This window comes from Monodelphis domestica, chromosome 4 (genome assembly GCF_027887165.1).
Source record: "Monodelphis domestica isolate mMonDom1 chromosome 4, mMonDom1.pri, whole genome shotgun sequence".
Classification (NCBI taxonomy): Eukaryota; Metazoa; Chordata; class Mammalia; order Didelphimorphia; family Didelphidae; genus Monodelphis; species Monodelphis domestica.
Window position 1 is genome coordinate 361263820 of NC_077230.1, and position 24771 is coordinate 361288590.

The following is a 24771-nucleotide window of genomic DNA, read 5'->3' on the forward strand; positions in this document are numbered from 1 at the left end:
TTGCCTACTATTCTATGTTTCTTTCAAAATGACTTAACATTATATTATGATTTGATCTTCTCAAAACATCCTTATGAGGTATGTTATCTTCTCATCACAAAGGAGATCCATTTATAAAAATAAACTTTAAATAGAAAATTATTATCCAAATAGCCATTTAGTTTTATAACAAAATTAGAATTCTATCCTGTAACTCTTTAATATTTTCTTAGATGCCGGTCCCCTTGCTTATTCCTACAACAGTGGACTGTGCAAATAAGGTCAATGAGACCATCCACGACATTAAGGAAAGTCTATCTCCTCATCCATTTGAGGCTGACCTTCTTCAGATGGCAGAAATAATAGCAGAAGATGAAGAGAAGGAAAAAACACTGTCTCATGGAGGTTAGTTTTGTATTAAGTTAAAAAAATATTTTGTGACCTTAATAAAAAATTTATATGCATAGACAACTGATCATTTAAAATTTTTTTCTTTTAATGATATTTTTATTATGGATTTGTGATTTTTAAGGCTTAACCCTTTTTGAAAACCAATTCATATATATATATATATATATATATATATATATATATATATATATATATATATATATATATATTAATATTCTGAGATACCTACAGTCTATAGTCTTTTTATGAATATAATCTTAATCTTTTTAGGGTTTATTGTCACTTAGTACTTTTTCCCTAACCAAAAGCCATCATGCTTACTTGGGTAATTTTCTTCTACATGTTATTTTTCCCTCCCTTGATTATATATATATACATATATATATTTACTATTGCCGGATTATTTGAAAATCCATAGAACTATAGATACTTGAAGTGAGAAGAGACCGTTAGAATTTATTTAGAATAACCTATACTTGAGTAGGAACTCTTCCTCCTATCACATCACATACATGCTTACCATCATTTCAGTCAGTAGTCATTAAATATTCTATCCATCTATTTACCTTCAAAGAGCTCATATTCCATCTTGGAAAATTATGTATACACATGCATATAAGTTAATAAACACATGGGTGTGTATGCATGTATATAAATATAGATATACATATAAATAGAATTAATGCAGTGATTTGAGGAATTGGGACAAATAGCTGGAGGGGGTATGGTTTAGCTTAAGAAAGACCTCATCTAGATAGTGGCCCAGAAGTTGAGTTTTAAAGGGACCTAAGCTCTGGTTTGAATTAATCTATGTCTTCTGAGCTGATTGATTTTCTAGTATACTTTAAAGAATGGTAAAATGAAGATTAGGGTATACATGTATGTCTTTATGGGACAATTAATTCTTAATTTTTAGTGACTTTAGAAAAATACTGAATAGTTCTTTGTTTTTATGAAGATATGCTAAAACTGTTTTCAAAGTAGTTTGTGAATCTGCCATAGCATATCATTTGGGATGAGAAATAGCAATGTATGTTTATATGTTGAGTAAGTTAATTTCCTGATCATTATAAATTGTTTCTTTTTTCTTGAGGGTCTCAAACATCTGAGCATGAGCTCTTTCTTGACACCAAGATATTTGAGAAAGGTCTGTACTTTTAAATACATTTCTGATTTTTCCCAGTCTTTTCTGGTTAATAGCAAAGATAATGAACTATACTTCTGGCTTGGTTTTGTTTTGGAAATTTTCTGTTTGTGTTAAAAATTTCAGACCAAGGAAGCACATATAGTGGTGATCTGGAGTCAGAAGCAGTGTCTACTCCACATAGTTGGGAGGAAGAACTTAATCATTATGCCTTAAGGTCAAATACTACACAGGAATTGGATCTGGAACCGAAGCAGTCACCAAAAGTGGACACAGAACAAGATCTAGAAGCAGATTTTCCATCAGGTTTGTGCAGGGCTATAAATTACCATTCTTAGATACAACTATTCTCATTTGATATTTATCAAGCAATCAGGCAGTATTGGGGATAATTACTTAGATCATAATGTAGAAACTAATACGTGATTGCCACCTTTGTAGATATTACTATTTTAGTAGTCCATTTTGTTTTATATCACCTTCTGTTTTTCATATACTCAAACTAACGCCAAGGAATTTTTTCCCCTCATAAACTAAAGAATTTATAGGAATATTCCTGATATTTTGATATTTTGTTTCTTTGACACATTGTAACTTTCTTTTGTGTGTAGAAACCTTTGATCCTCTAAATAAGGGAATGGGAATTCACTCTCGCTCTCGACCAAGACGAAGACACAGAGATGGCTTTCCACAACCCAAACGACGAGTAAGCAGAAACTATTTCATTTAGTTCTTGATTAGTTTCTCTGATATTTCTATTTCTTTGTTTGCTCTGTAGACATTTATTCAAAGCGTATATGCATCAGGCATTTTTCTAGTTGTTACATAGATCAGTGTTGTCAAAACTTAAATAGAAATAGGGCCACTAGAGTATACATAAGGATCACTTACGGGCTGCATATTGACTTAATTTTAAAATATGTTATCTATATTGTATCTATTAATTCAGTTAAATATTTCCCAGTTACATTTTAATGTGGTTCATATCTCACTCTGTTGTGAGCCACATGCATATTTGACACCTCTGGTATAGATTATTTTAATTGTTTTATAGTATTTTAAACATCATTTTCTGAATATGTTTTTATTTAAAATAAAAGCAACTTTGGATCAAAGGCAAATTTTCTGTGAAAAACTTCAGGAGAAAAAGTCATTTCTTATAACAAAGTTGCTAATTTTTAAGTTTTCTCTACCACTCAATTAATTAAAAACATTTCTAATAAACCTCTTATTCTTAGTGAAAAATACATGTTACTTGTCTTTCCAAGCAAAAGGACTAGATGTGTTAGAATTTGAGAACTTAGCAATTATTAGCTTTCAGACGTGTGTGAAGAGTAGAAGACTTGACAGTTCTAATGATCTGTTTAATTTGATTCAGTAAATCTTTATGAATCTCTTATACTTGGTATGTATGGATGTGAGAATCATCATGTGCACAGCACCATGGAGACAAAGGTGAAGAACACAGCTTCTGCCCTTAAAGAATTAACATACTTTATATTGGTATGGTTTAAGAGACAAATACAAATAGAAATACCATAAGGAGAAAGGAGAGTTCTTCAAAGGGAAAGATGAAATACTACAAGAAAGAGTAGGGAAAACTCACTTGGCAGAGGTGGGTTGGGAAACTGAGATGGTAAAAAACTCTTTTCCTGAGATGATACCTGAGTTGGACCTTGAAGGAAGTTATAGATTTCAGAAGGCAACATTGAATATAGCGAAGTGTGTTTTTGGCATGGGAAATTGCATGGCCTATGTGTTATCCCCAGTAGAATCTAAGCTTCTCGAAGATAGGGACCTTTTTTATTTTTTCTCTTCGCATTTCAAATCTCAAATTGTGTAGCTCATAGTAGGTACTGAAATTATGCTTGCTGATTGAATGGAGTTGGAAGAATTCAAGACAAGATTGGGAATCAAGTAATAGTCCTTTGTGCCTAGAACACAGAATGCATGATGAGAAATAGAGTAAAATAAAGTTGGAAAAGTAATTTGGAGTCAAATTATGGGGAAACTTAAATGCTAAAGATTTTATATTTAAACCATAAAGAGTTTAGTGAAAGTTTTTTTATTAGATTTTTGATGCCATGGTTAGACCTATGGATTCAGAAGATTAATTCGACAGCTAGGTGAAGGATGAATTGGAGAGTGAATAGCCTGGCAGCAGGGACAACTATTAAAATATTCCAGGCCAGAAGTAATGATGTCTTAAAATAAAAAGAAGAGATTAGACACAAGAAATTCTACAGAAATCACATCAACACAATTTGATAGCTAAATGAATATAAGAATGTGAGGGAGAAGGAAAAAAAGATAACTCTAAAATTACTAGGGAGTATGATGATAGAGCAACAGATAATAGCAAAGTGCATATGAAAAGAGAAAAGTGAAGGTTGTTGCCCTTATATTGAAACTTTTCCAGCATTATAGATGTTAGCATAAATATCCTAAGATTTATTTGCTGTTTTGTCTTGATGACTTATTAGATCTTTATCAGTTCAAACCCTGTGCTTCTTATGCTCTCTTGTTATTAAGTCTTACTAGTACTCCATGTGTAATCTTTATAAATATGGTCACAAATTTCATCACCGCTTTTTGAAAACCTGGTGAATCTATTTATTTGTTTGTTTGTTTGTTTATTTTGATGGCCCTTACCTTCCATCTTGGAGTCAATACTGTGTATTGGCTCCAAGGCAGAAGAGTGGTAAGGGCTAGGCAATGGGGGTCAAGTGACTTGCCCAGGGTCACACAGCTGGGAAGTGTCTGAGGCCAGATTTGAACTTAGGACCTCCCATCTCAAGGCCTGACTCTCAATCCATTTAGCTACCCAGCTGCCCCTGGTGAATTTATTAAAACAGCCATTAAGGTCCTACAAAAGTGATTAAGAAAACTTGAATTTCCTTTTGCTTCCATTAAGAAGTAAGAAAGAGCATTTCTTTAAAGCAGCATTGGTTGAAAATAACCTTGTTGGAGCAGTTAGATGGCTTTAGGGATAAATAATTGGACTTGGAAATGGGAGGTTCTGGGTTCAAATTTGACCTCAAACACTTCCTAACTATGGAACCCTAGGCAAGTTACTTAACCCTAATTACCTAGCCCTTATTGCTCTTCTGCCTTGGAACTAATACTGACTATGGATTCGAAAATAGAAGTTAAGGGTTTTAAGAAAAAAGAAAACAACTTCTTATTACGTTTGATTCTTTTGTTTCATTAGAAATTTAAAATGGAATGTCTTGTTGTCTTGTCAGATCTTAACGATATTAATATCTTATGTCATTTTTTCCTTATAAGAGGAGGACCCAAAGCTAAAAATTATAGTCTTTCTTTTTGTAGGGAAGGAAAAAGTCTATAATAGCTGCAGAGCCCAAGAATTTTGTGCAAGGAACAATTCAAGGTGGTTCAGTACCCCCAATGACACTGAAATACATGTATGGAGTAAATGCTTGGAAGAATTGGGTTAAGTGGAAAAATGCCAAGGAAGAACAGGCGGAGCAGAAATTTGGAGGTAAACATACATAGACTTCTCAAGGTAGAGGCAAGCAGTCAGGGGTTGAAGGTAGTTAGAAGGGGTCACAGGTCTATACAGGTAAAATAATTCTCTTGATAAACAATAAACTCCAGGTATAAAGATTCCAAGTCTTTAAACTGAGCATGAAGTTTTCCCCCTTTTCATTTAAGTTTTTCAACTATTTCTTTGTCAGGTGTTGAACCCATTCCATGCTCTGATGCTTTGGGAAGTGCCCAAGATCATTCACTCTCGCAAGAAACCTCCGAGTCCCTCTGCAGAGGTATAATAATTTACAAAATCTATTCTATTTTATTATTCTCACTGTGCTAGCAACATAAATGTCATTTCATGTTGCCTTGAGTTAATAATTTATGAGAGAGGAGCATTTTATGAAAGGGGCCCCTTATTGAAAGGGTACTAGTTTTGAAGTCAAGATCCTACCTCTTACTAATTGTGTGACAGGTAAATAATTCCATATCTCTGATTCTCTGTTTTCTTATTTGTTAAAATCCAGCCAATTGGCTGATGATAATTCCTACCATCCATACAGGTTATGATCCCTCCATGCCTATCCATATCCTAAAATTTTGCATTGTCACTTGGGTACTATCAGTGGTGTACTCTGACCATTCACCTGTCATTCCTTTCTTTTTATCACCTGAACAGCCCATCTTCTCTTCCTGTTATACAGTTCTTTAAAGATTTCTTTTCCTGTTCCTTGGAACTCCTCATTGATTATATTTCGCAGCCTGCTCATATCCACCATATGCCTCTATTGTCTCTGAATGATACTCATTCATAGTTCTTTTAAGGCAGTTGGATTTCAGGTCTCACTGTCCTTTAATAGTGTTATTATGTTAATATAATATTAGTTATTATTCAGTTAAGAAAAAATGTGCCTTTGCTTTTGTAGGGAGCTTGAGGGTCAGTAAGTATGCTTTGTCATTTCCTGAAAGCAATTAAGTGCCCTTTCTTCCTGTTGTTCAACTCTGGCTTAACTTGTTCAACTGTGCTTTCTGTGCCATATTTAGAAACCAAGATTCAAGTGTATTGGGTATTATAAAAAAGTGTTTGATTTGGTAGAACAAAATCCCCCCTTACAAGCATTTTTATGATGTAGATCCTATCCATGCATCAGAATGATTTCAGATTTTTTGGATGATGTGACAATAGAATAACCATGTTTCAAATCATTAAGCAGGCATAAAATAGAGAAAGATATGCTTGTCAAAAGATAGTCACAATTTTTGTGAGGCAAAAGGTTTAGCCTTTAGTCTTGTGGTAAAAAGAGGTGCACTTTATGGTAAGGTCTTTTAGATGCTCTTCTCTCAAGCTGCAAATCATTGCAGAGCCTTCTGGAAGAAATCTATAATCATTCCAAGGAAATTGTGCATCCATACAGGAAAGAGCAAGAAGGTGAAGAATGCCTTTTTTCCCCCAGTTATAACTTTGAGATATTATTCTATTACATTACTGAACAAAGTATCTCAAACATTGCTATTGGGCAAGTAATTCAGTATCATACATGCAGATTTTTAAATGAATGGATTGATGATGATGTGTTTTGATTAGTCATATTAGAGCAAAGAATTTAGGGTGATTTTTCTAACTGTGCATAACATCCAGAGGCTATGATGTGTTCTCATACTTATTAGAAGTTGATATTTAGTATTTTTATCCTACCCTTCCCACAGTACGCCCAATAAAACTAAAGGAAGAAATTTTGTCCTGTACTTTTGCTGAATTGAGTTTGGGTTTATGCCAGTTTATCCAAGAGGTGCGGAGACCAAATGGTGAAAAATATGATCCAGACAGCATCTTATACTTGTGCCTTGGAATTCAACAGGTACCAACTTAAATTATTTTTCTATATTTCTAATTGGTACTGATAATTGTTACTTCTCTGTAATTCTGGCAAAGCCCATAAATCAGTTTGAAAAAATAGTGCAATAATTTGTTCTTATTTGAATTTGGGGGCAATTTTTTTTTTTGGTAATGCAGAAATTAATTCATGTTGTTGATATTGTTTTGTTTTTGAGCACCTTTAGAGCTGAAGTATTATTCCTAGTTCAGATGGCTTTGGAGCTAGTGTCTTTTTTTAACTTTAAGATTTTAGATTGGCCAAACCTAGTTTTTAGAAAAATATGACAACCATCTTGATTTCCCTCAAGTGCTTTTACTTATTAATATTTCAGAATGATGGGTATACTCTATTTAATGAAAATCTGCCATAGCTAAGATATCAACCAACAACTATCTGTTGTGTGCCTGCTATTTATTTAGACTGGACTGTAAGTCTCACCCTTAAAGAGATAAGTCTAACTTTGTAAAGGCAAATTAAGACTAATTGACAATTGATTGTCATAAATATCTTATTTGTGTAGAAAGAGAAGTCTTATTTCCTCATTTTAAAAAAATCAACATTTATTAAACTGTCAGATTAACTGATTAATAGCCCTGTACTAAACTATTAAATAGGCAATATACATTTTTAAAATAATTAATCCCTTTGGAATAAACCATTAAAAGTTTAAACAATTTAAAGGGACCTAGTCATAGAATCAGTATATAGAATTTCATGCTTGAAAGTATCTCAGAGGGCATCTAATCCAACCCTTATCATAAAAGGAATTCCATCTACAGTAGTTTCAAAAAGAAATGTAGGCTTCCTCCTGAAGCAGTTCATTTTGCTTTTTATTAGCTCTGATTGTTCAGAAGTTTTCCCTTACATTGAATCAAAACTTTTCTTGCTGTTTTTTATTTTTGTCCTATGAGGCCAAGCAAAATAAGTCTAACCCCTTTTCATGTCAGTCTTTCAAATACCTGGAGACAGCAATCTTACTACCCTCTATCTTCTCTGTTCTTTAACATCCCAAGATGATTGTATGTCCTAATCTCTAGTCCTCTCCCCACCTTATTTACATTTTGATAGCTGCATCTCTCTAACTTCCCCCAAGACTGTCGATTTCCTTCCTAAAAAATAGTCAGAACTAACCTTAGTACTGTAGATCTTGTCTGAGCATGATTGAGTATAAGGCTGTAATATCATACATACGTCTTTTTCCACAGCTTTGCTATGCCACTGTGCTGACTTAAAATGAATTTGCAGTCCACTTAAACCCCTGATATTTTTCACTTATTCCTTTGTCTAAATCTCCTTCATTCTATCCTTGTTCATGAAATTTTGAATCTAGCTGTAAGATTTTATATTTACCCGTACCAAATTTTATCATAGAACCAATCACTTCCCACTCTTCCTTTGGAGATTTTGTTGGATCCTGACTCTTGGATGTTAGCTCTTTCACTCACTTTTTAATCATTTGCATTTTGGTCAAGGAGTTCTATCTGCTATGTTATCCAAGGCATGAAAGAAAACCTTGAACTACTAATGAACCAAGGACATTCCACTGAAACATTACACTAGTAATACATCCCTTCATGCTTATGTCATTCCATAATTATAACTGATACTCCTTTTTAACGTTTGCAAACCCTTTTGCATATATTTGAGTCTGGCAGCTACCCTGTTGTAAAAGTTTAAATCATCCAACTAGATCTGAATCCATCTGACTGTATTGTTTTATAATCATTGTTTTACCTTAGGTTAGAGATGTTACATGAAGTAAATTCTTAGAACCAAATAACATATATGGGCCACTTCTCTCTCTCTCTCTCTCTCTCTCTCTCTCTCTCTCTCTCTCTCTCTCTCTCTCTCTCTCTCTCTCTCTCTCTCTCTCTCTCTCTCTCTCTCTCTCTCCCCCTCCCTCCCTCCCTCCCTCCCTCTCTTCCCCTCCCTCTCACTCTCTCTGTCTGTCTCTCTGTCTCTGTCTCTGTCTCTGTCTCTGTCTCTGTCTCTGTCTCTGTCTCTGTCTCTGTCTCTCTCTCTCTCTCTCTCTCTCTCTCTCTCTCATATGGCCCCGACAGAAATTTCAGTACAGTTTATTTTGTGACTTATTTCTAAGCATAGGTGGACAAGAATTAGTTGAATTATTAGTATTATTGATTTTAAGGGAATTTCCCAGTTAACCAATGATTATCCATTTAAACACTAAACACTAAAATTGTCTGCTATATTAGGACATAGAAACAAGAATCTCTAAAGCTTTCTTCCCATTCGTACAGATTGACTTACTGGCCTTTCTGCTTCTACATCCAGTTAATCCTCTGAACAATTCAATTATGTCTTTAGAAAAGTAGAGCCCTTGACCAGAAATTAATCTGGAAAATTGCCATTTTGATCTCTATAAAAGAGACTTTGTAAGAACATTAATACTTTAGCTAAGTAGAGTAACTCAAGAAAGAAAAACAATATTCCTCACACTCATGTGCAAGTAATGTGGGTGAAACCCATGACAAAATGACATTTAAAAAATAAAGAATGATGAGAAATCAAACCTTTCTAACATTTGGGTTCTCTACTATACTCTCTAGCATCATTTAAATATGTTCTCTTATTTTATTACTTACTATTTTGTCTTGCTTGTTTTTTCCCTGGGTAAACTGGATTAGTACTTAACCTAAACTGTTCTCATAAATTACAAAGCCTTTATTCTTCATGTTCAGCACTGTAGGCCTGGGTTATCTCTACTTAATAATTATAATTAACAGGTAAAATCTTTTCATTTTTATGACAAACTTTTTTGGTTATAAGGTTTCACCCAACTAGCTTTCAAGCATAAAGCTAAAGGTTCTGTGGGTTCACTTACTACCTTCTTAAACATGATTTTTTTTAAAGAATATACTTCAGTCAGTTGAAAAATGTTTTGCAAAAAGTCCTTTAAAAACCAGTATCTGAGGAATACCTCTCTTCAGTAAGTTGTGAAGTATACTTATATTTTTTTCAAGATTTTTTGCCTTATGTGTACAGTTTTTGCTTTATGTAAATTCACATTGTGCAAATTCAACTTTATGTAAAGAATTCTGAAAGAAAGTTACATTCCCCAAAAATGCTGTTAACTTTACTAAGTTCAAACTCTCCATCAGCTTAGTGCTCCATAGGTCTTCATACCTCTCCCCTCCCCCACTCCCCTAGGAAAAAAAAATTTTAAACCCCCCCAAGGGAAAGTAGATACCATAACTGGATCAGGGCCTAGCCAGAGACCTCTGACTGCCAAGAGAGGAGGCCTTTATCATCTGTGCCCAACCTCTGACTCTATTCATCTATGCTTTGCTACCATTTGTCTGTCCCTGGCCTTTACATGTACCACCCTCTCCTGTCTGTGTGTATGTCCGTGTTCAGTCTACTATGTATCTGCCCCTCTGTTCTTCCTCATGGTTCTAGCTAGGCTCCCACATGGTCCCTTTGTTGCTCTGTCCCATGTGTTGCTCCTCCTGTACTTTCTTCTCTGTCTCTGGCCTCCATGTATCCTTGAACCATGTGCAGGCTCCTTCCTTTCACTGATGTTGTAGCACTCTTCCTGCCTCCCTTCCCCACAACCACACCTTATATAAAAATCACTTTATATAGATAGAGTGAATCAGTAAGACTGAATCAGTCATTTTACATAGAGTGTGTCTGTATTTTGTTTATAGATATTAGTCATTCAACAAGCATTTATTAAGTACCTACTAGGTGTTAGGCATTGTGCTAGGACACATACAAAGAATAAAGCAACTTTTGCTCTATTGGAGTTTATATTCTATTGTGGACTTCAACTTTTCCATATGTAATTACATACAGAATAAATATTGGGTTGTTAAGGAGTATTTGGGGGTAGAATCAGGAAATTATCTTATGGAAGATGGTGTTTGAGCCATGTTTTGAAGAAATAGAGATTTCATGAGATAGAAATACGAAGGAAGGGCATAGACACCTGTATGCAGGTACAGTGACAGGAAATGAGGCTCCAAGTGTGAGAAAGAAAAGTCAAGTGTAGACCATTAAGTGTGGGAAGGACAATAACATAGTATGAGATTAGAAACAGAAGATAGGACCAAGGGGAAAAGAATTTTACTAATTAAATAGAAAATCCTGTATTTTATTCTACTGGTGATAAGGAGCCTCAGGAATTTCTTAAATAGAGGAAGTGGTACAGTAAGAGCTACACTTAGGAAAATCACTTTTGCAGCCATAGGGTGGAGAGAGGATGATTTAAAGCAGAGACAGACTTGGAGCAGGATCCTGAGCAGGAAACCATTATAATAGGTAAAGAGGCCAAGAACTAAAATTGTGCCTGTGCCTAGAGAGGGGTCAGCTGGAAGAGATTTTGTGGAGACGTAGAAATAGCCAGATTAGGCAGTTGATTGAATGTGAAAGATGAGGGATAATGAGTGGTTGAGGAACTTCTGAGGTTTTGAACCCATGACACTTGAAGGATAGTGGTACCTTGGACCAAAATAAAGAAGTTTGGAAAAGGAGATGGATATAGAGATAAAAATATAATAAATTCTCTTATGGTTATGCTGAGTTTGAGATAACTTGGTGACATGCAATTTGAAATGTCCAACAGGAAATTGGTGGTTGTAGGACTGTAAGTCGGAGGAAAGACTTGGCCTGATTATAAAGATTTGTGTTTCATATGTATGGAGATGATAAACTCTGGAGCTGATGAGGTCACAAGGAGAGTATAAAGAGAGAAGAAGAGGTCCCAGGACCCAACCTTGTGAAACACCTAGTTAGGCAGGGTGTGATACAGGAAATGAGCTAACAGCTGAGACTGAGGAGTAGATGGAGATAAGAGTAGTATCACAAAACCCAGAGAAGAGAAGCTGTCCAGGAGAGGTGCTCACCAACATCAAATGAAACAGTTCAAGAAAAATGATGTGCCTGAAAAAAGACCACCAGATTTGGCAATTACGAGATCATTGGTAATTTTGAAAGCCTGAAAAGAGATAAAGATTCTTCAAAGATGAGAGAGACTTGGACATATTTGAGGAAAGTAGAGAACGAATTTGGAGATAGATTGAAGATTTCAGAAGGGTTAAAATGATCAAAGGAGCAATCTGCTGGAAAAGAATAGAAGACATAAAATCAAGGGCACATGTCAAGTTAGCCTTGGCAAGGAGAAGGACTATTTTTTTGTCAAGATTAGTGAAAAGGATAAAAAGAAGATGGTAAAGAGAAGGGAAAAAATAAAGAGTTCACATAGAATGACCTCAATTTTATCAGAAAGTAAGATTGAAATCCTCAGCTAAGAGAGTGGAAGTATAGGGAGGTTTGGCAGACTTGATGAAAGAAAGATAGTTTCCATGAGAAGTGAGATAGGGAATCATACAGGTATAAAAAGTATTGTTTTGCAGCAATGAAGTCCCACTTGAAGTCTGATAATATATAATTCTAGTATATCAGTTTTGTGGTATATTTCTAATACATCAAATCAGTATAATTGTTTCTTCTCTAGTGCCATTCAGCAACACAAGAGTAATACAGAACTGGAGTTTGGGAAGGGATGATTGTCAGTTGGACAAGGTGGTGAATTGAGTGTAGAAAACAAGGTGGAGTTGAATTAGCTAATTATGAGGTTAAGATTAGAAAGAGAAGTGAAATTAGAGCAGAAGTAATGGCTTGAGAAAGTATCAAGGAGTGGAGGAGGTTATGATGAAGACATACAAAGGACATTTAGAGGAGATGCTGGAGATGTAGAACAATAGGTTATGGATAGAATTTTTTTATCAGAATTTTGAGTTGAACAGTTTAATGGTGAGGTCCAGGCTCTAACCATCATTGTGTGTGACTGGGAATTAAGAGTAGGTCATGAAATTTAAATAGAGATTAAGGAATTCAGAAGTTAGGATTTTTTGAGGGAATATTGTCCACATAGAAGTTAAAATTCCCTAATATAGAAGGAAGAGTTGGAGAAGAAAGACAATGAGCAAGATACAGACTCCTTGCAAAAAGAAGGAATGGTGACTTGTAGTCAGCTGTTGCTGTGATCTATTGATCTATTTTGGGTAAGAAATTATGATAGGAGAGATTATTGATTAATAGTTACAAAGAGAGACTGTGGAGAGCAAGAAGTATTCTTGCTCCTCATATGAGACTAGAACATCAGGAGTTGTGAATGAAGGTACAACTAGCACTGGAGAGGATGGCCAGCCACAGTCGTTTGAAGGGAGCCGGTAGTCTTATTTGCTCTGGTAGAGCAAATAGATGTAAGGAAAAGGTCTACAATGAAAGGATTTTTATTAACTCTAGAACTAAAATGCCGCAGAGTTCAATGGGAGGGATGTAGCCAGACCATAGGAGGAAGGAGATGAGAGAGGAGACAGTCTCTTTTTGTAGTTGGATCCTACCTGAACAACCACCTGGGTTTTCATATTCTCCCCAGGTTTACTCAGACTTTACTACCCTGCATACCGTAACACTGGCAAAAAGGAGGCCTCTTACCTCTTTATTCAGAGTTCCCAGACTGACAGGGTCATTATTCCTCTTTCTCTGAAGCATCTCCTTATGCTTCAATAGGCATTCAGCAATTCAGAAAACATTTTTTAAAATGTCATATCAGAGGTACATTTAGATTCTGTCTTGAACATGATATTTTAATACCTATTTAATTGATATTTTTCTTTATTTAGAATAACTAGGAATTATTATTCCTAATGTAGCTGGGATGGAAATTAAAAGGAAAGCTTTCACTTTACATTTGTTTCTTTAAAAATTAAAATGGGAGGAGGGCAGCTGGGTAGCTCAGTGGATTGAGAGTCAGGCCCAGAGATGGAAGGTCCTGGGTTCAAATATGACCTCAGACACTAACTAGCTGTGTGACCCTGGGCAAGTCACTTAACCCCTATTGCCTAGCCCTTACCACTTTTCCACCTTAGAACCAATACCCAGTATTGAATCTAAGAAGGAAGGTATGGGTTAAAAAAATTTTTTTTTGATGGGGGAAACACTAATTTTTTTTGTCCTTTTTCTGTGTACCAATAAATGTATGTCTGCCTTTCCTTTTTATTGCAGTACCTGTTTGAGAATGGGAGAATAGATAACATTTTTACTGAACCCTATTCCAGATTTATGATTGAACTTACCAAACTCTTGAAAATATGGGAACCTACAATACTTCCTAATGGTAGGACAATGATGGGTTGAGGGCTTTTTCCATGGGTGTTTTTTTTTTTTTCGGATGTGTATTCATACATATATTAAAATTTTTTATGTCCTGAGCTTTCTGCCAATCATGTCACAATGACACTTGTATTCTTGCCAGAAGTATCACCTCAAGTTTTATATTATGTAAAATATTCTTGCTCACCACTAGTGTCCCTTGGAGAAAAGGAATACTATGAATTGGTCAGTCTTATCCAAGAAAAAATATGTATTTCTATCTTATTACCAAATAGAAAAATATATATATATAGTTTTCAGTCAGGCATAATTTGAGATATATGAAACATTTCCTTTTGTAAACTTTTAGTAGAGAAAGAAAATTCTCATGTGATTTTAATGCTTCTTAAGTAACATACCTTTTTTTAAGCCCTCAAAGCTAAGTACCGTTAAAGGATATTAATAAAACCATACAGTAACAATAATCTTAATCAGAGAATTCTTGGGAATGTTATGCTATATACCCATTGTACTTGTTACTTATTTTTAATAGAAGAAAATATATATGGGTATCCGCTCTCCAGGGTCAGATTACACATAAATTCAGATTATTTTAGCTTTGTCACTTTGTGTGGCATGGTTAAGTAAATGCTGTTTCATCTCTTTCTTTCACACCCCTCTTCAGGGTACATGTTCTCTCGGATTGAAGAAGAGCATTTATGGGAGTGCAAACAGCTGGGTGCTTACTCACCAATAGTTCTCTTGAATACACTTCTTTTCTTCAATACCAAATATTTTCAACTAAAGAATGTCTCAGAGCACCTGAAGCTTTCTTTTGCCCATGTGATGAGGAGGACCAGGACTTTGAAATCTAATGCCAAGATAACATATTTGAAAGTTTTCCCTCCTTTTCAGAAGCAGGAGGTAGAATCAGGTGTGTGTGGTGCTATTTTTGAATATCTTTATAAAGCATATGTGTATCTTTATGGTGGTTTTTAGTGTTCAAATAGATAACTTAACTATTAATCTGGGCAAGTGATGACCTGAAATTTTTGGACATGGAAAATAGCTGCTTCATTTTTAACATTGAAATACTCCCCTTTGATTCCATTATTAACCAGGACTATTTGTTTTATCTATTTACCATAGTCATTCTGAGGTTTTCAGCATGAGAATTTGACCTCCTTTTCAGACTCATAGGCTAATGTGGCATCCTCATATTACCTGTAAAATATGACATTATGTTTTTATATTTATTATCTGATTTGGTCCTCAGCCACCTGTGAGGTGGTAATGCTGAGAAGGTATTTTCCTCATTTTACAGATAAGGAAATTGGTTGTGATTTGTAAATGGTAGAGCTGAAAATTAAACATTGTGTCTTTTTTTCTTATGACCTCTTGCACACTTTCCTATGTTTCATGTTAAACTAGTATTATTGGTTTAGAGTTATAGAAAGGACTTCTCTTAAATATTTTTTTTAATCAAGAAATTTAATGCAAACATTCCTTTTGCCTAGCCAACCAGTAGAGGTCATTGTTGACTATTGATTTTAGCCTCATACTACTCAGGATTCAGTATGTCAACTATGAAAAAATCTTTAATATTACTTTAAAATTTTTATTGAAATGTCTTTTATTAAAGCATCACTTTTATTTTCCAGATATATTTCTTAACCTGGGAACCATCCCTATAAAAAACTTTAAGAAAAAATACTAGAGGGAGGGGGAATAATTTAGCAGAACCAACCAATACGTCAACTATGTTAAACAATATAGGCAATATTTCATGCCTGGAACCCGTCACTTATACACAGAAGGGATGATGAAGCATTTTATTACCTCTTCTCCTATATAAGACTTGGTTATATAAAGGATTGAGGTTTTTTTTGTTTTGTTTTTTCATATTTACATTGTTGTAGTCATCATGTATATTATTTCGTGGTTCTATTTAGTTCACTCTGCATCAATATATATGAATCTTCCCATATATCCTAAATTCTTTAGAGTCATCATAATGGAACCAATGAATAGAATTTGCCTTGTAGATTTCATCAATAAGAAGGAAGTGTTTTGATGGGGTAGAAATGCTGGGAGCCCTGGTAAATGGTGATTACTCCATCTTAGAATTTGTCTTATAGTAATGCCCAGTGGATTTATGCGTCGGCTATGGGGGTGGGGGGAGGAAAAGAAAATGATCTATGTCTTTAATGAATAATGCTTGGAAATGATCAAATAAAATATTTTTTAAAAAAAAGAATTTGTCTTACAGAATTGAAGAAAAGGGAAATAGATCATTCTCTAACATGCCCTCTAATTTTTCGGAAATATCATAGGATCCAGAAAAAGAATTGATAGGTACTTTGGCTTACCATTTCATATAAAAGGTTCTTCCAAAACTAAAATTCTTTAGAAATAAAGGCAGATAATTCCAATGGGGAGAAAAATGAGTTATCTGAAGAGACCATGGTGGTTCACAGGGATATATTGTACATAAGCTAAAAGCAGAGTACAAACTAGAGATAGATGAATTCAGGACTATTTGAAAGATTATATCTAAAGAATAATCATGAGTAATCCTGTGACAATTTAGTAAGAAAAATCTAATAAGAGTGCTTCAGGGATCTGTACTCATCCCTTTAGTCCTTAACATTATTATCAGTTATTTGGATGAAAACACAATTGCAATACATATATAATTTGTAGGAAACACAAAACTGGGAAGGGTAGCCAATATCTTGAATGACAAAATCAGAACCAGAGGCAACTTGATCTACTAGATCATTGATGGCAAACCTTTTAGGTTTTTAATGCCAGGCCTCACCCCCAGACTGAGTGCTGCGCCTGCCACTGCTTTCCCCCTCCTCCCCCCATGTGCTGTGTGTCTCTCTCTCATACACACAGACACACTAGGTATACTCTGCCCCCCCTTACCCTACACAGGGGAGGAGGTGCTCCCATTGACTGCTGAATGATGGAGCTGGTGAAGTGAGGAATGTCCTCAGCAAGTGTAGAGAGGAGGAAGCCACCAGCACTCTGCTCTTCTCCACCTCTGCCACCTGTGAGCTGCCCACATCACCCCCTGTGCATTCCCATTGGGCTTCTGGGCAGAGGGGAGGAGGATGTGAAAAAATGTCATCAGGCACAGAGGAGAGGAGCAGCCTCGCCTGAATCTCTGCCTGTATAGTAACAAACTCTGTGGGTGGGAGGGTGGCAAGAGGGTGGCTATGTGCCCACAGAGAGCACTTTCTGTGCCATCTTTGGCACCCATGCCATAGGTTCACCGTCACTGTACTGGAATATTGGACCTAATTGAATAAGGTGGAATATAAAAGTGTAAATTCTCTAAGGTATTCTTGGGCTAAAAAAAAAACAAACCACTTCAACAAGGACAAAATAGGCAGCCATGGCTGGACAGTATTACTTCTAATAGAGAACTTTAGACTTTATTGTATTATCAAGGCAGCTAGGTATCATAGTGGATAGAGCACTAGGCCTAGAGTCAGGAGGACTTTGGTTCAAATATGGCTTTAAACACTTCCTAGCCGTTAGACCAAGGCAAAGCCAACCCCAATTGCCTCATCCTTACCACTCTTTTGCCTTAGAATCAATTCTAAGACAGAAGGTAAAGATTTTTTTTAAAAATGTATCATCTTGGATTTCATGAGAAGAGACATGGCATTTAAGGCTGATGATATTATAGTCATATTCTACTCTGCTATCACCATACCTTAAATATTATGTTTAGTTCTAGATGCTTCATTTTTGGAAGGACTATAATGCATCCAAAAGAAGGCAGCCAAGAGAGTTTGAAGGAACTTGGGAAGGTTTTCTTGAAGAAGAACCACTTATACTTTCTTTACTTGTCTTAATGATAGTTTAATTTTTGAAAAAGGATGAATAAATCAGCAAGGGGAGATACCATTATTTTGGCTTTATTCTCACTAACATAGCAGAGCTAGATGTTAGAATAAAAATGATGAGAATTTTGGGAGGAGGTGACTACTGCATCTTTGAATTTGATAGAGAAGAAAACCTGGAATGACCTGGAATGAACAACCTAGATTTTGGAAGAAGAGGTTTCAATGGGCTATAGTAAAAAGGAGAGGAAGGAGCCTCTGTAGAATTCTATAAGGAGGGGCAGCTAGGTGGCTTGATGTATTGAAAACCAGGCCTAGAAACAGAAGGTTCAAATCTGACATTTTCTAGCTGTGCAACCCTGGGCAAAGTCACTTTAACCCCCATTGCCTAGCCCTTATCACTCTTCTGCCTTGGAACTGTTAGTATCGATTTTAAGTTAGAAGGTAAGTGTTTAAAAAAAAAAAGAATTCTACAGGGGAAATCTGCCTAAGAAAGGTGGAAAGTGCTGAAGACACAGTTAAAATTCTTAGGACATTACCAGGCTACAGAGTGTCCAGGCTGGAGCAACCAGCAAGTTTAAAGGCCTTGAATTCTGGGGAGGAGAGGAGTTTTGCCGGATTTTTGCCATTGTCAAGATTGTTATGTGGAAGAGATCTTATACTTGTTCTTCCTGATCTTAGAGCGCAGAACTAGGACCAATGGATGAAAATGCCAAAGCAGCAAATTTAGGCTCTTTTTAGTGGAACATCTTCATAAATTTTGGTCTGTGTGTGTGTTTGGGGGTGGGGGTGGGGACAGTTTTTAAGAGGGTTCCATGGCTACTTTTTGGATACATTATAGAAGGGATTCTGGTTTAGGTGTTAGATTGGATAAACTCTGGGATCCCTTCCAACTAGTGAATTTTGTGATTAAGATATTTATATAACTTCTTACATTTTATACTGCTGTACATCTCTTTTCTGATTGAAGAAATAAGATTTTCACCTCTTCACTTCCCTTGGCTTATTTGAGATAACCCTAGACCCCTGTAGAATGCTTTTCCTGAAAATTATTTTTCCATTATATGTGAGCTGAAGTGCATTTGGCACTTCATTCAACTCTAATTCCACATCTGATAATACCTCCAGCCTGGGAATGGGGTGGGGGGGAGTTTGAACAAATAACCCATTGTATATAATGATTTCTTCTATACTGACAAAAAATGCTTGAAATCAAAAGACTAGTTACTTGTTTTGAATATGGTAGGAGGAGTGTAGCTGAATATGTGACTTAAACTCACATCTGAATTCTGTTGCTATGGCTGTCAGGAGCCTAGTTAGAACCAGGTACGGTTTCTTTTCTCTCTCTTTGTTTTTCCTCTGTTTTGAACATCAGGTTCTCCAAACTACTTCCATCCATCTTGTTCTTTACTAAGGAATGCTCATTGGCAGGGAGAATATCTAGTTTTGCAATTGAGGCCAGCAAGCATCTTTGACTGAAAGTGAAGATGCTTCTTTATTCCCCTAACAATCTTTTTTCCCCCCACTATCTCTAGATAAACTAACTGTGGGAAAAAGAAAACGCAATGAGGATGAAGAGATTTCAGCTGCTGTGGAAATGGTTGAAAATGCAGACAATCCACTAAGATGCCCAGTCCGTCTTTATGAATTTTACTTGTCAAAATGGTAAATAGCTTGTGGAACCCCAGCACACAAAGTAGATCATGATGATTCTCTTTTCGTATATTGGAACCCAGAGTTCTAGTATAGTCCTTTGATTGACTAACTTGAAGGGCAAAAATGCACTGCTATATAGCATAAAGGTTGACAAGTCAGATGACTCATTTTTTATTGACTTTGTGGCTAATTAGGAGACAAATTGTCTCAGGGGACTTTAACACTGTGGCCTTTTTTTTATGTACCTGTCAAAAAAGGGAAAGAAGCATTATATAAAGAAACCAAAAAGTCTAAGGGGTCAGAATTACCCAGTACAGAAATTGGAATATCTTATGTTCAAGAGATGGAGAAATAGAAATAGGAATGATGTATGTTCTCACTAGATATTTAGGGCTGATGATAGTTTTTAATCAGTTATGCTAAGTCTGGTTCTATAAGTCTGGATATAATTGGATAAATATTATTTTCCTCTTCAGTCTAAGTTTTCTTTAACCTAATGAATAAAAAAGAAACCCCCCTCCTTTTAGCTTTCCTAAAATATTGGAATCAATACTGTGTATTGGTTTCAAGGCCGAAGAGTGGTAAGGGCTAGGCAATGGGGGTTAAGTGACTTGGCCAGGGTCACACAGCTGGGAAGTAGCTGAGGTCAGATTTGAACCTAGGACCTCCTGTCTCTAGGTCTGGCTCTCAATCCACTGTACCCAGCTTCCCCCAGAATGACTTCTTGATAGAAAATATAAACCTTAAAAAAAAAAAAAAGCAAACTTACCTTCCAATGCTATGTATTGATTCTATGGCAGAAGAATGGTAAGTGGTAGGCCATGGGGGTTAAGTGGCTTGCCCAGAGTCACACAGCTAAGACATATCTGAGTCCAGATTTGAACCCAGGACCTCCTGTCTGGGCCTGGCTTTCAATCCACTAAGCCATCTTACCTGCCCTGTAAAACCTTTATTTTAATGCAACTTTTTCATAGAAGTTGTTTTTGTTCACTACCAGTGACTCCATCCATAAATAGTTTTTATACCCAATGTTGGGAAGACTCCTGGCTTCTCAGAACCAATAATTAATTGATTGATGAAAGAAAGTAGAGAAGTTATTTTATTCTGCTAAAATTTCAAGGAAGCAAGATCTGTTCTAAGAATTTTCAGATCTGTCTTCTTAAAAAAGTAGAATATACAGATTTGGTATTGTCAAATACATTTTAAGTGAAATGGTAGGAGATGGCAGTATTGCTCACAAGGCTTATATCAGTTTCTTGGGTGGTAGAACATATATTTTAAAAGACTTTGTCTTTGTGCCTCTCACTCCTTCATTATTCCCATGTATAATTTTGCAAAGGCACAATATTACTCAGGTTACAATAGTCAAGGTAGAAACATACCTACTAGGTTGCCAACTAACATTTGGGAAAATAAATAGCACTATATAGATAACTCTATCCTACAAAGAAGGAGTTTCCAAGGATAGGATACAAGACATCTTGTTTTAGATGTCCTCTGTCAAGTCCTAGGCTTGCAAAATTTCAAACTCAATAATTCAAATACTCAATAATTCTGAGAGTTGTGAGTCATTAGGGCATTGAGAACACTGAGTTTCTTTTCCCTGGAAAAAGTTTAGCCGTAAGTTGTTAAAATATTGACCCATTGTAGTGATGATAATTTTTCTCTGACTTAAATTTTCTTTTCTTTCTGTGGTTAGTTCTGAAAGCGTGAAGCAGAGAAGCGATGTATTTTATCTTCAGCCTGAACGCTCCTGTGTACCCAATAGCCCCATGTGGTATTCCACATTCCCAATAGACCCTGGGACCTTGGACACCATGTTAACACGTATTCTCATGGTGAGAGAGGTACATGAAGAACTTGCCAAAGTCAAATCTGAAGACTCTGATGTTGAATTATCAGATTAAAGCTGAAGTGGGATTTTATTTTCATACATTTGTAAGCGCCAAACTGTGAATGCGTCCAGCTTTCAGAAAATGGTGTGCTTTCAGATAAGCCAAGTCCTCTTGACTTGATTATAAAATAAAGGAAAAAAGGCATCTTGGGAACCACAGTGGATGTACAAACTGGAATCAAAGGAAGCATATAAGCTGAAAGAGAAGACATCCTTTGACATTGATAGAGTTCTTAAACAACTAAAGAATGAATTAACCTACTTCTGAGTGGTGCATTATCTTATTTTGTTTGGGAATAACAAATTGTGAGATATTTTTAAGGAAAACTGTTGTATAAAACTCTACCATAGTAAACATATACCTTAGAGAGGTAGGTCACATTCCCGTGACTTTGGAGTGAAACTTTGGCTGCTGTTGACTACTATAGGGCAAACCCTGCATTAGTCAGGGAAGAAACCCATAGAAATTTCAAGAGAGATACTAAATGAGGTATGTGGGGCCCAGATTCAAGGACCGTAAATAAACACTTAGCTTCTTTTTTTCCCAAGAAGTAGAGAATAAAGGTGGTCTAGTTTTTATTTGCCTTGATCACTTAAGTTGATGAGGGATGACAACCTTCAGTGTTTCTGCCATGGCCCTTCATATGGGCCAGAAGGACATTCGCTGCTGTTGTCCTAGCAGCGTCCCTCTCATTTCCCAAATCTGTCACGGCTCTGGGCATGGGCTATGGCTAAGTTGAGGGCGCTCTGGTTGTAAACGGTGGGAATCTGTGGAGCACGTTAAAACCCCAAGAGTCTTGGGATATTTAGAAAAATCCACTAAATACCCTTCTGGAGGGTTCTGCTGGCCTTTATAATCTGATGCCACTATTTCCTAAGTACTGTGGTACACAGAAAATAGGGTCTCCCCATTTGATTTTAGTTGTGTGTTTTTTTTTCCCCAAATGGCAGCTTCTCTTTCTACTTCTTTCCCTTCCCATTTCCCAATTCTTTCTTATGGCTTGTCTCCTGTGCCAGGTTCTAATGGCCCTTGTCATTTCAAAACAGATGGTCCCTTTTTTCCTCCCTCCTTTTGGCAAACCCATGTGTGATTAAATAAAGACACAGTATTACTCAGGCTATGAGAACCAAGGTAGAAAAGTACCTAGTATGTTTCCAACTAAAGCATTTAGAAGAACTTGTAGCTACTATATTCCTAAAAGTGAGACTTTCTAGGGGTAAGAAAGCATTCTGTTTTAGGTGTCCACATCCAGGTTCTAGCCCAGCAATGTTTCAGACTCTAGCTGCTCAGTAATTCTTAGGGTTATAAGTCATGAGAGCATTGGGTATATGCATTTCTCTCTCTTAGAAAAGAGTTAGCTAAAGGTTGTTATGGCCACTCGCCTTCTTTAAGGTTGAACTGGGCCCTATGATGGAAATGTCAGACTTCAGGAGAGCCTCTCAGAAGTTTTAACAGCCTTGAAAAAATTTTCAAGATTTCCCCTTTTTGAAAGGTGGGAGGGGGTGGGTGGGAACAGAAGGTCCGTGATTTTTTTTGTTTGTTTTTTTTTTAAAAAAACAGTAACTAAAGGTCATTTAACTACAATAAAAATCAGAAAGTAGCCTTTTGACATTGTGTACTTAGTCGTTTTGTCCCTCTTGCCTGTAACAGATTTCACGGATGTATTTTTAATACCAAGAACTGTGTGAAAGAAGTAAATCTGCCCCAATTCTGTATGATTACATCCATCTGTGTTTGTCATTTCTGACTATAGAACTTTCCTATTTCAAGTCTTTGAAGTGGAGGGATAAAAAAAATCTGGCTATCCAATATTACTCACTTAATAAACCATCCAAATCTTTCCTGGCATAATGGTCCCCATGCTAAGAACATGAAAGTATGTGGAAACATTTGAGACACTTCCCCTTCTACTTGTAGTGGTGTAAGAAAAAGTGAGTGTAGTGGATGAATTATTATAAGGTAACCAGAAACAAACAAAATCTATATCTTTTATCTTGAAAACTACCATTACCCAGAAATAATGTATGATTGATTATATACAGTCTCAGGATATCAGGTGCATGTAAGTCTAGAAAATGGCCCAGAACCCTAATCTAATTTAGCCTAGGAAGAAATATTGATGAATTAATTCTCAAGTGTGGCCATTAACATTTGTGTGTCAAGTTCTTTGGGTTTTGTTTTATTAAAGTTATGTAAAATGGGCTTCTTCCCCTATTCCCCTTTCTTAAAAAAGCAAGAGAAATACCTTAGTCACTCTTCTTTTTTAAAAGCTGAACAAAAAAATTCTGGGTTCTTCCTTGACAAAAGCCACAGAGATATTCCCCTAGAATAAAAATAGTATATTTGTATATGATGGGTGAGTTATTCTTTTTTTCTGTCTTGGAAAAACTTTGGCTTTTTTCCCCTTAGATCCTGTTGGTATATCTCAGAATATTTTAAAATTACAGGGCAATCTGATTTAATTGCTTTCCAAAAACATTTTTATTCAATCAGGTAAGCATCTGTTATCTCATTGAAAAGTCTTTTTTCCCCACCAGCAATTTGAGTGGACAGGACAATCTCAGTCAGAAAGATATTGGTTCAAATTCTTTTGACCATGAACAAGATACTTAACTTTTTAATGTCTAAGGCAATTCTTTTAAGTTTGTAAGTACTAGAGGAATTGTGGATTTGTATTAGAGAATATTTTAGTGCTATCTGCCAATGTTAAATCACAGTTCTGGATTTTAAACTGTGATTTATAGATTCCAAAACTGCTTTGAGTTATGCATAAAAACTTCCTAAAGTCAAGAGTGCAGACGTTAGATGATTATTCCTCTGTTCTGTTAGAAGGCTGGCTTGGCATTTTGCTGATGTGCTAGCAGTTTTCAAAGTCTGCATACAACCTGAATTCATCATTTATTTACTCTATATATAGATTTTCCTTGCCTTGTGTATTTTCAGAAAAGCTTAAAGAGTATATATATGGTATATGTGGAAAATCCCTAAGAGATTCAACTAAAAATTAGTTGAAACTATAAATAATTTTAGCAGAGTAGCAGAATATTTTTAAAAACCCACAAAATCATTAGCATTTCTATATCCTACCAACAGGTCCTGCAAGAAGAGGTAATAAGATAACCCATTTAAAATACTCAGAACCATGCCTGCCAAAACAAACCCAGAAACTATATGAACATAATTATAAAAACTTTATATAAAGTTCAAATATAAACCACTGGAGAAATAGTTGTTCATGAATGGGGAGGAATAATATAATTAAAGTCACAGCTTTATCTAAATTAATCTACTTGTTCAGTACCATCCCAATTAAATAACTGAAAACTTATCGAACTAGAAAA

General features: G+C 35.8%; 1 protein-coding gene across 8 annotated transcripts in view; it reads left to right on the forward strand.

Annotated features, from left to right (window-relative positions):
• The window catches only part of ZMYM4 (zinc finger MYM-type containing 4), a 142405-nt gene extending 119252 nt beyond the window's left edge, over positions 1-23153 (forward strand). For all 8 annotated transcript variants that reach the window (XM_007492781.3, XM_001380542.5, XM_007492779.3 and 5 more), the window contains 11 exons: positions 213-384; positions 1484-1537; positions 1661-1840; positions 2146-2240; positions 4865-5036; positions 5233-5319; positions 6734-6885; positions 13936-14047; positions 14708-14956; positions 19415-19544; positions 21235-23153. In XM_007492781.3, coding sequence (XP_007492843.1) covers positions 213-384; positions 1484-1537; positions 1661-1840; positions 2146-2240; positions 4865-5036; positions 5233-5319; positions 6734-6885; positions 13936-14047; positions 14708-14956; positions 19415-19544; positions 21235-21442 — 1611 coding nt within the window. In that variant the 3' untranslated portion in view covers positions 21443-23153. The remainder of the gene's footprint in view (positions 1-212; positions 385-1483; positions 1538-1660; positions 1841-2145; positions 2241-4864; positions 5037-5232; positions 5320-6733; positions 6886-13935; positions 14048-14707; positions 14957-19414; positions 19545-21234) is intronic.
• Positions 23154-24771: the final 1618 nt, after the last annotated feature.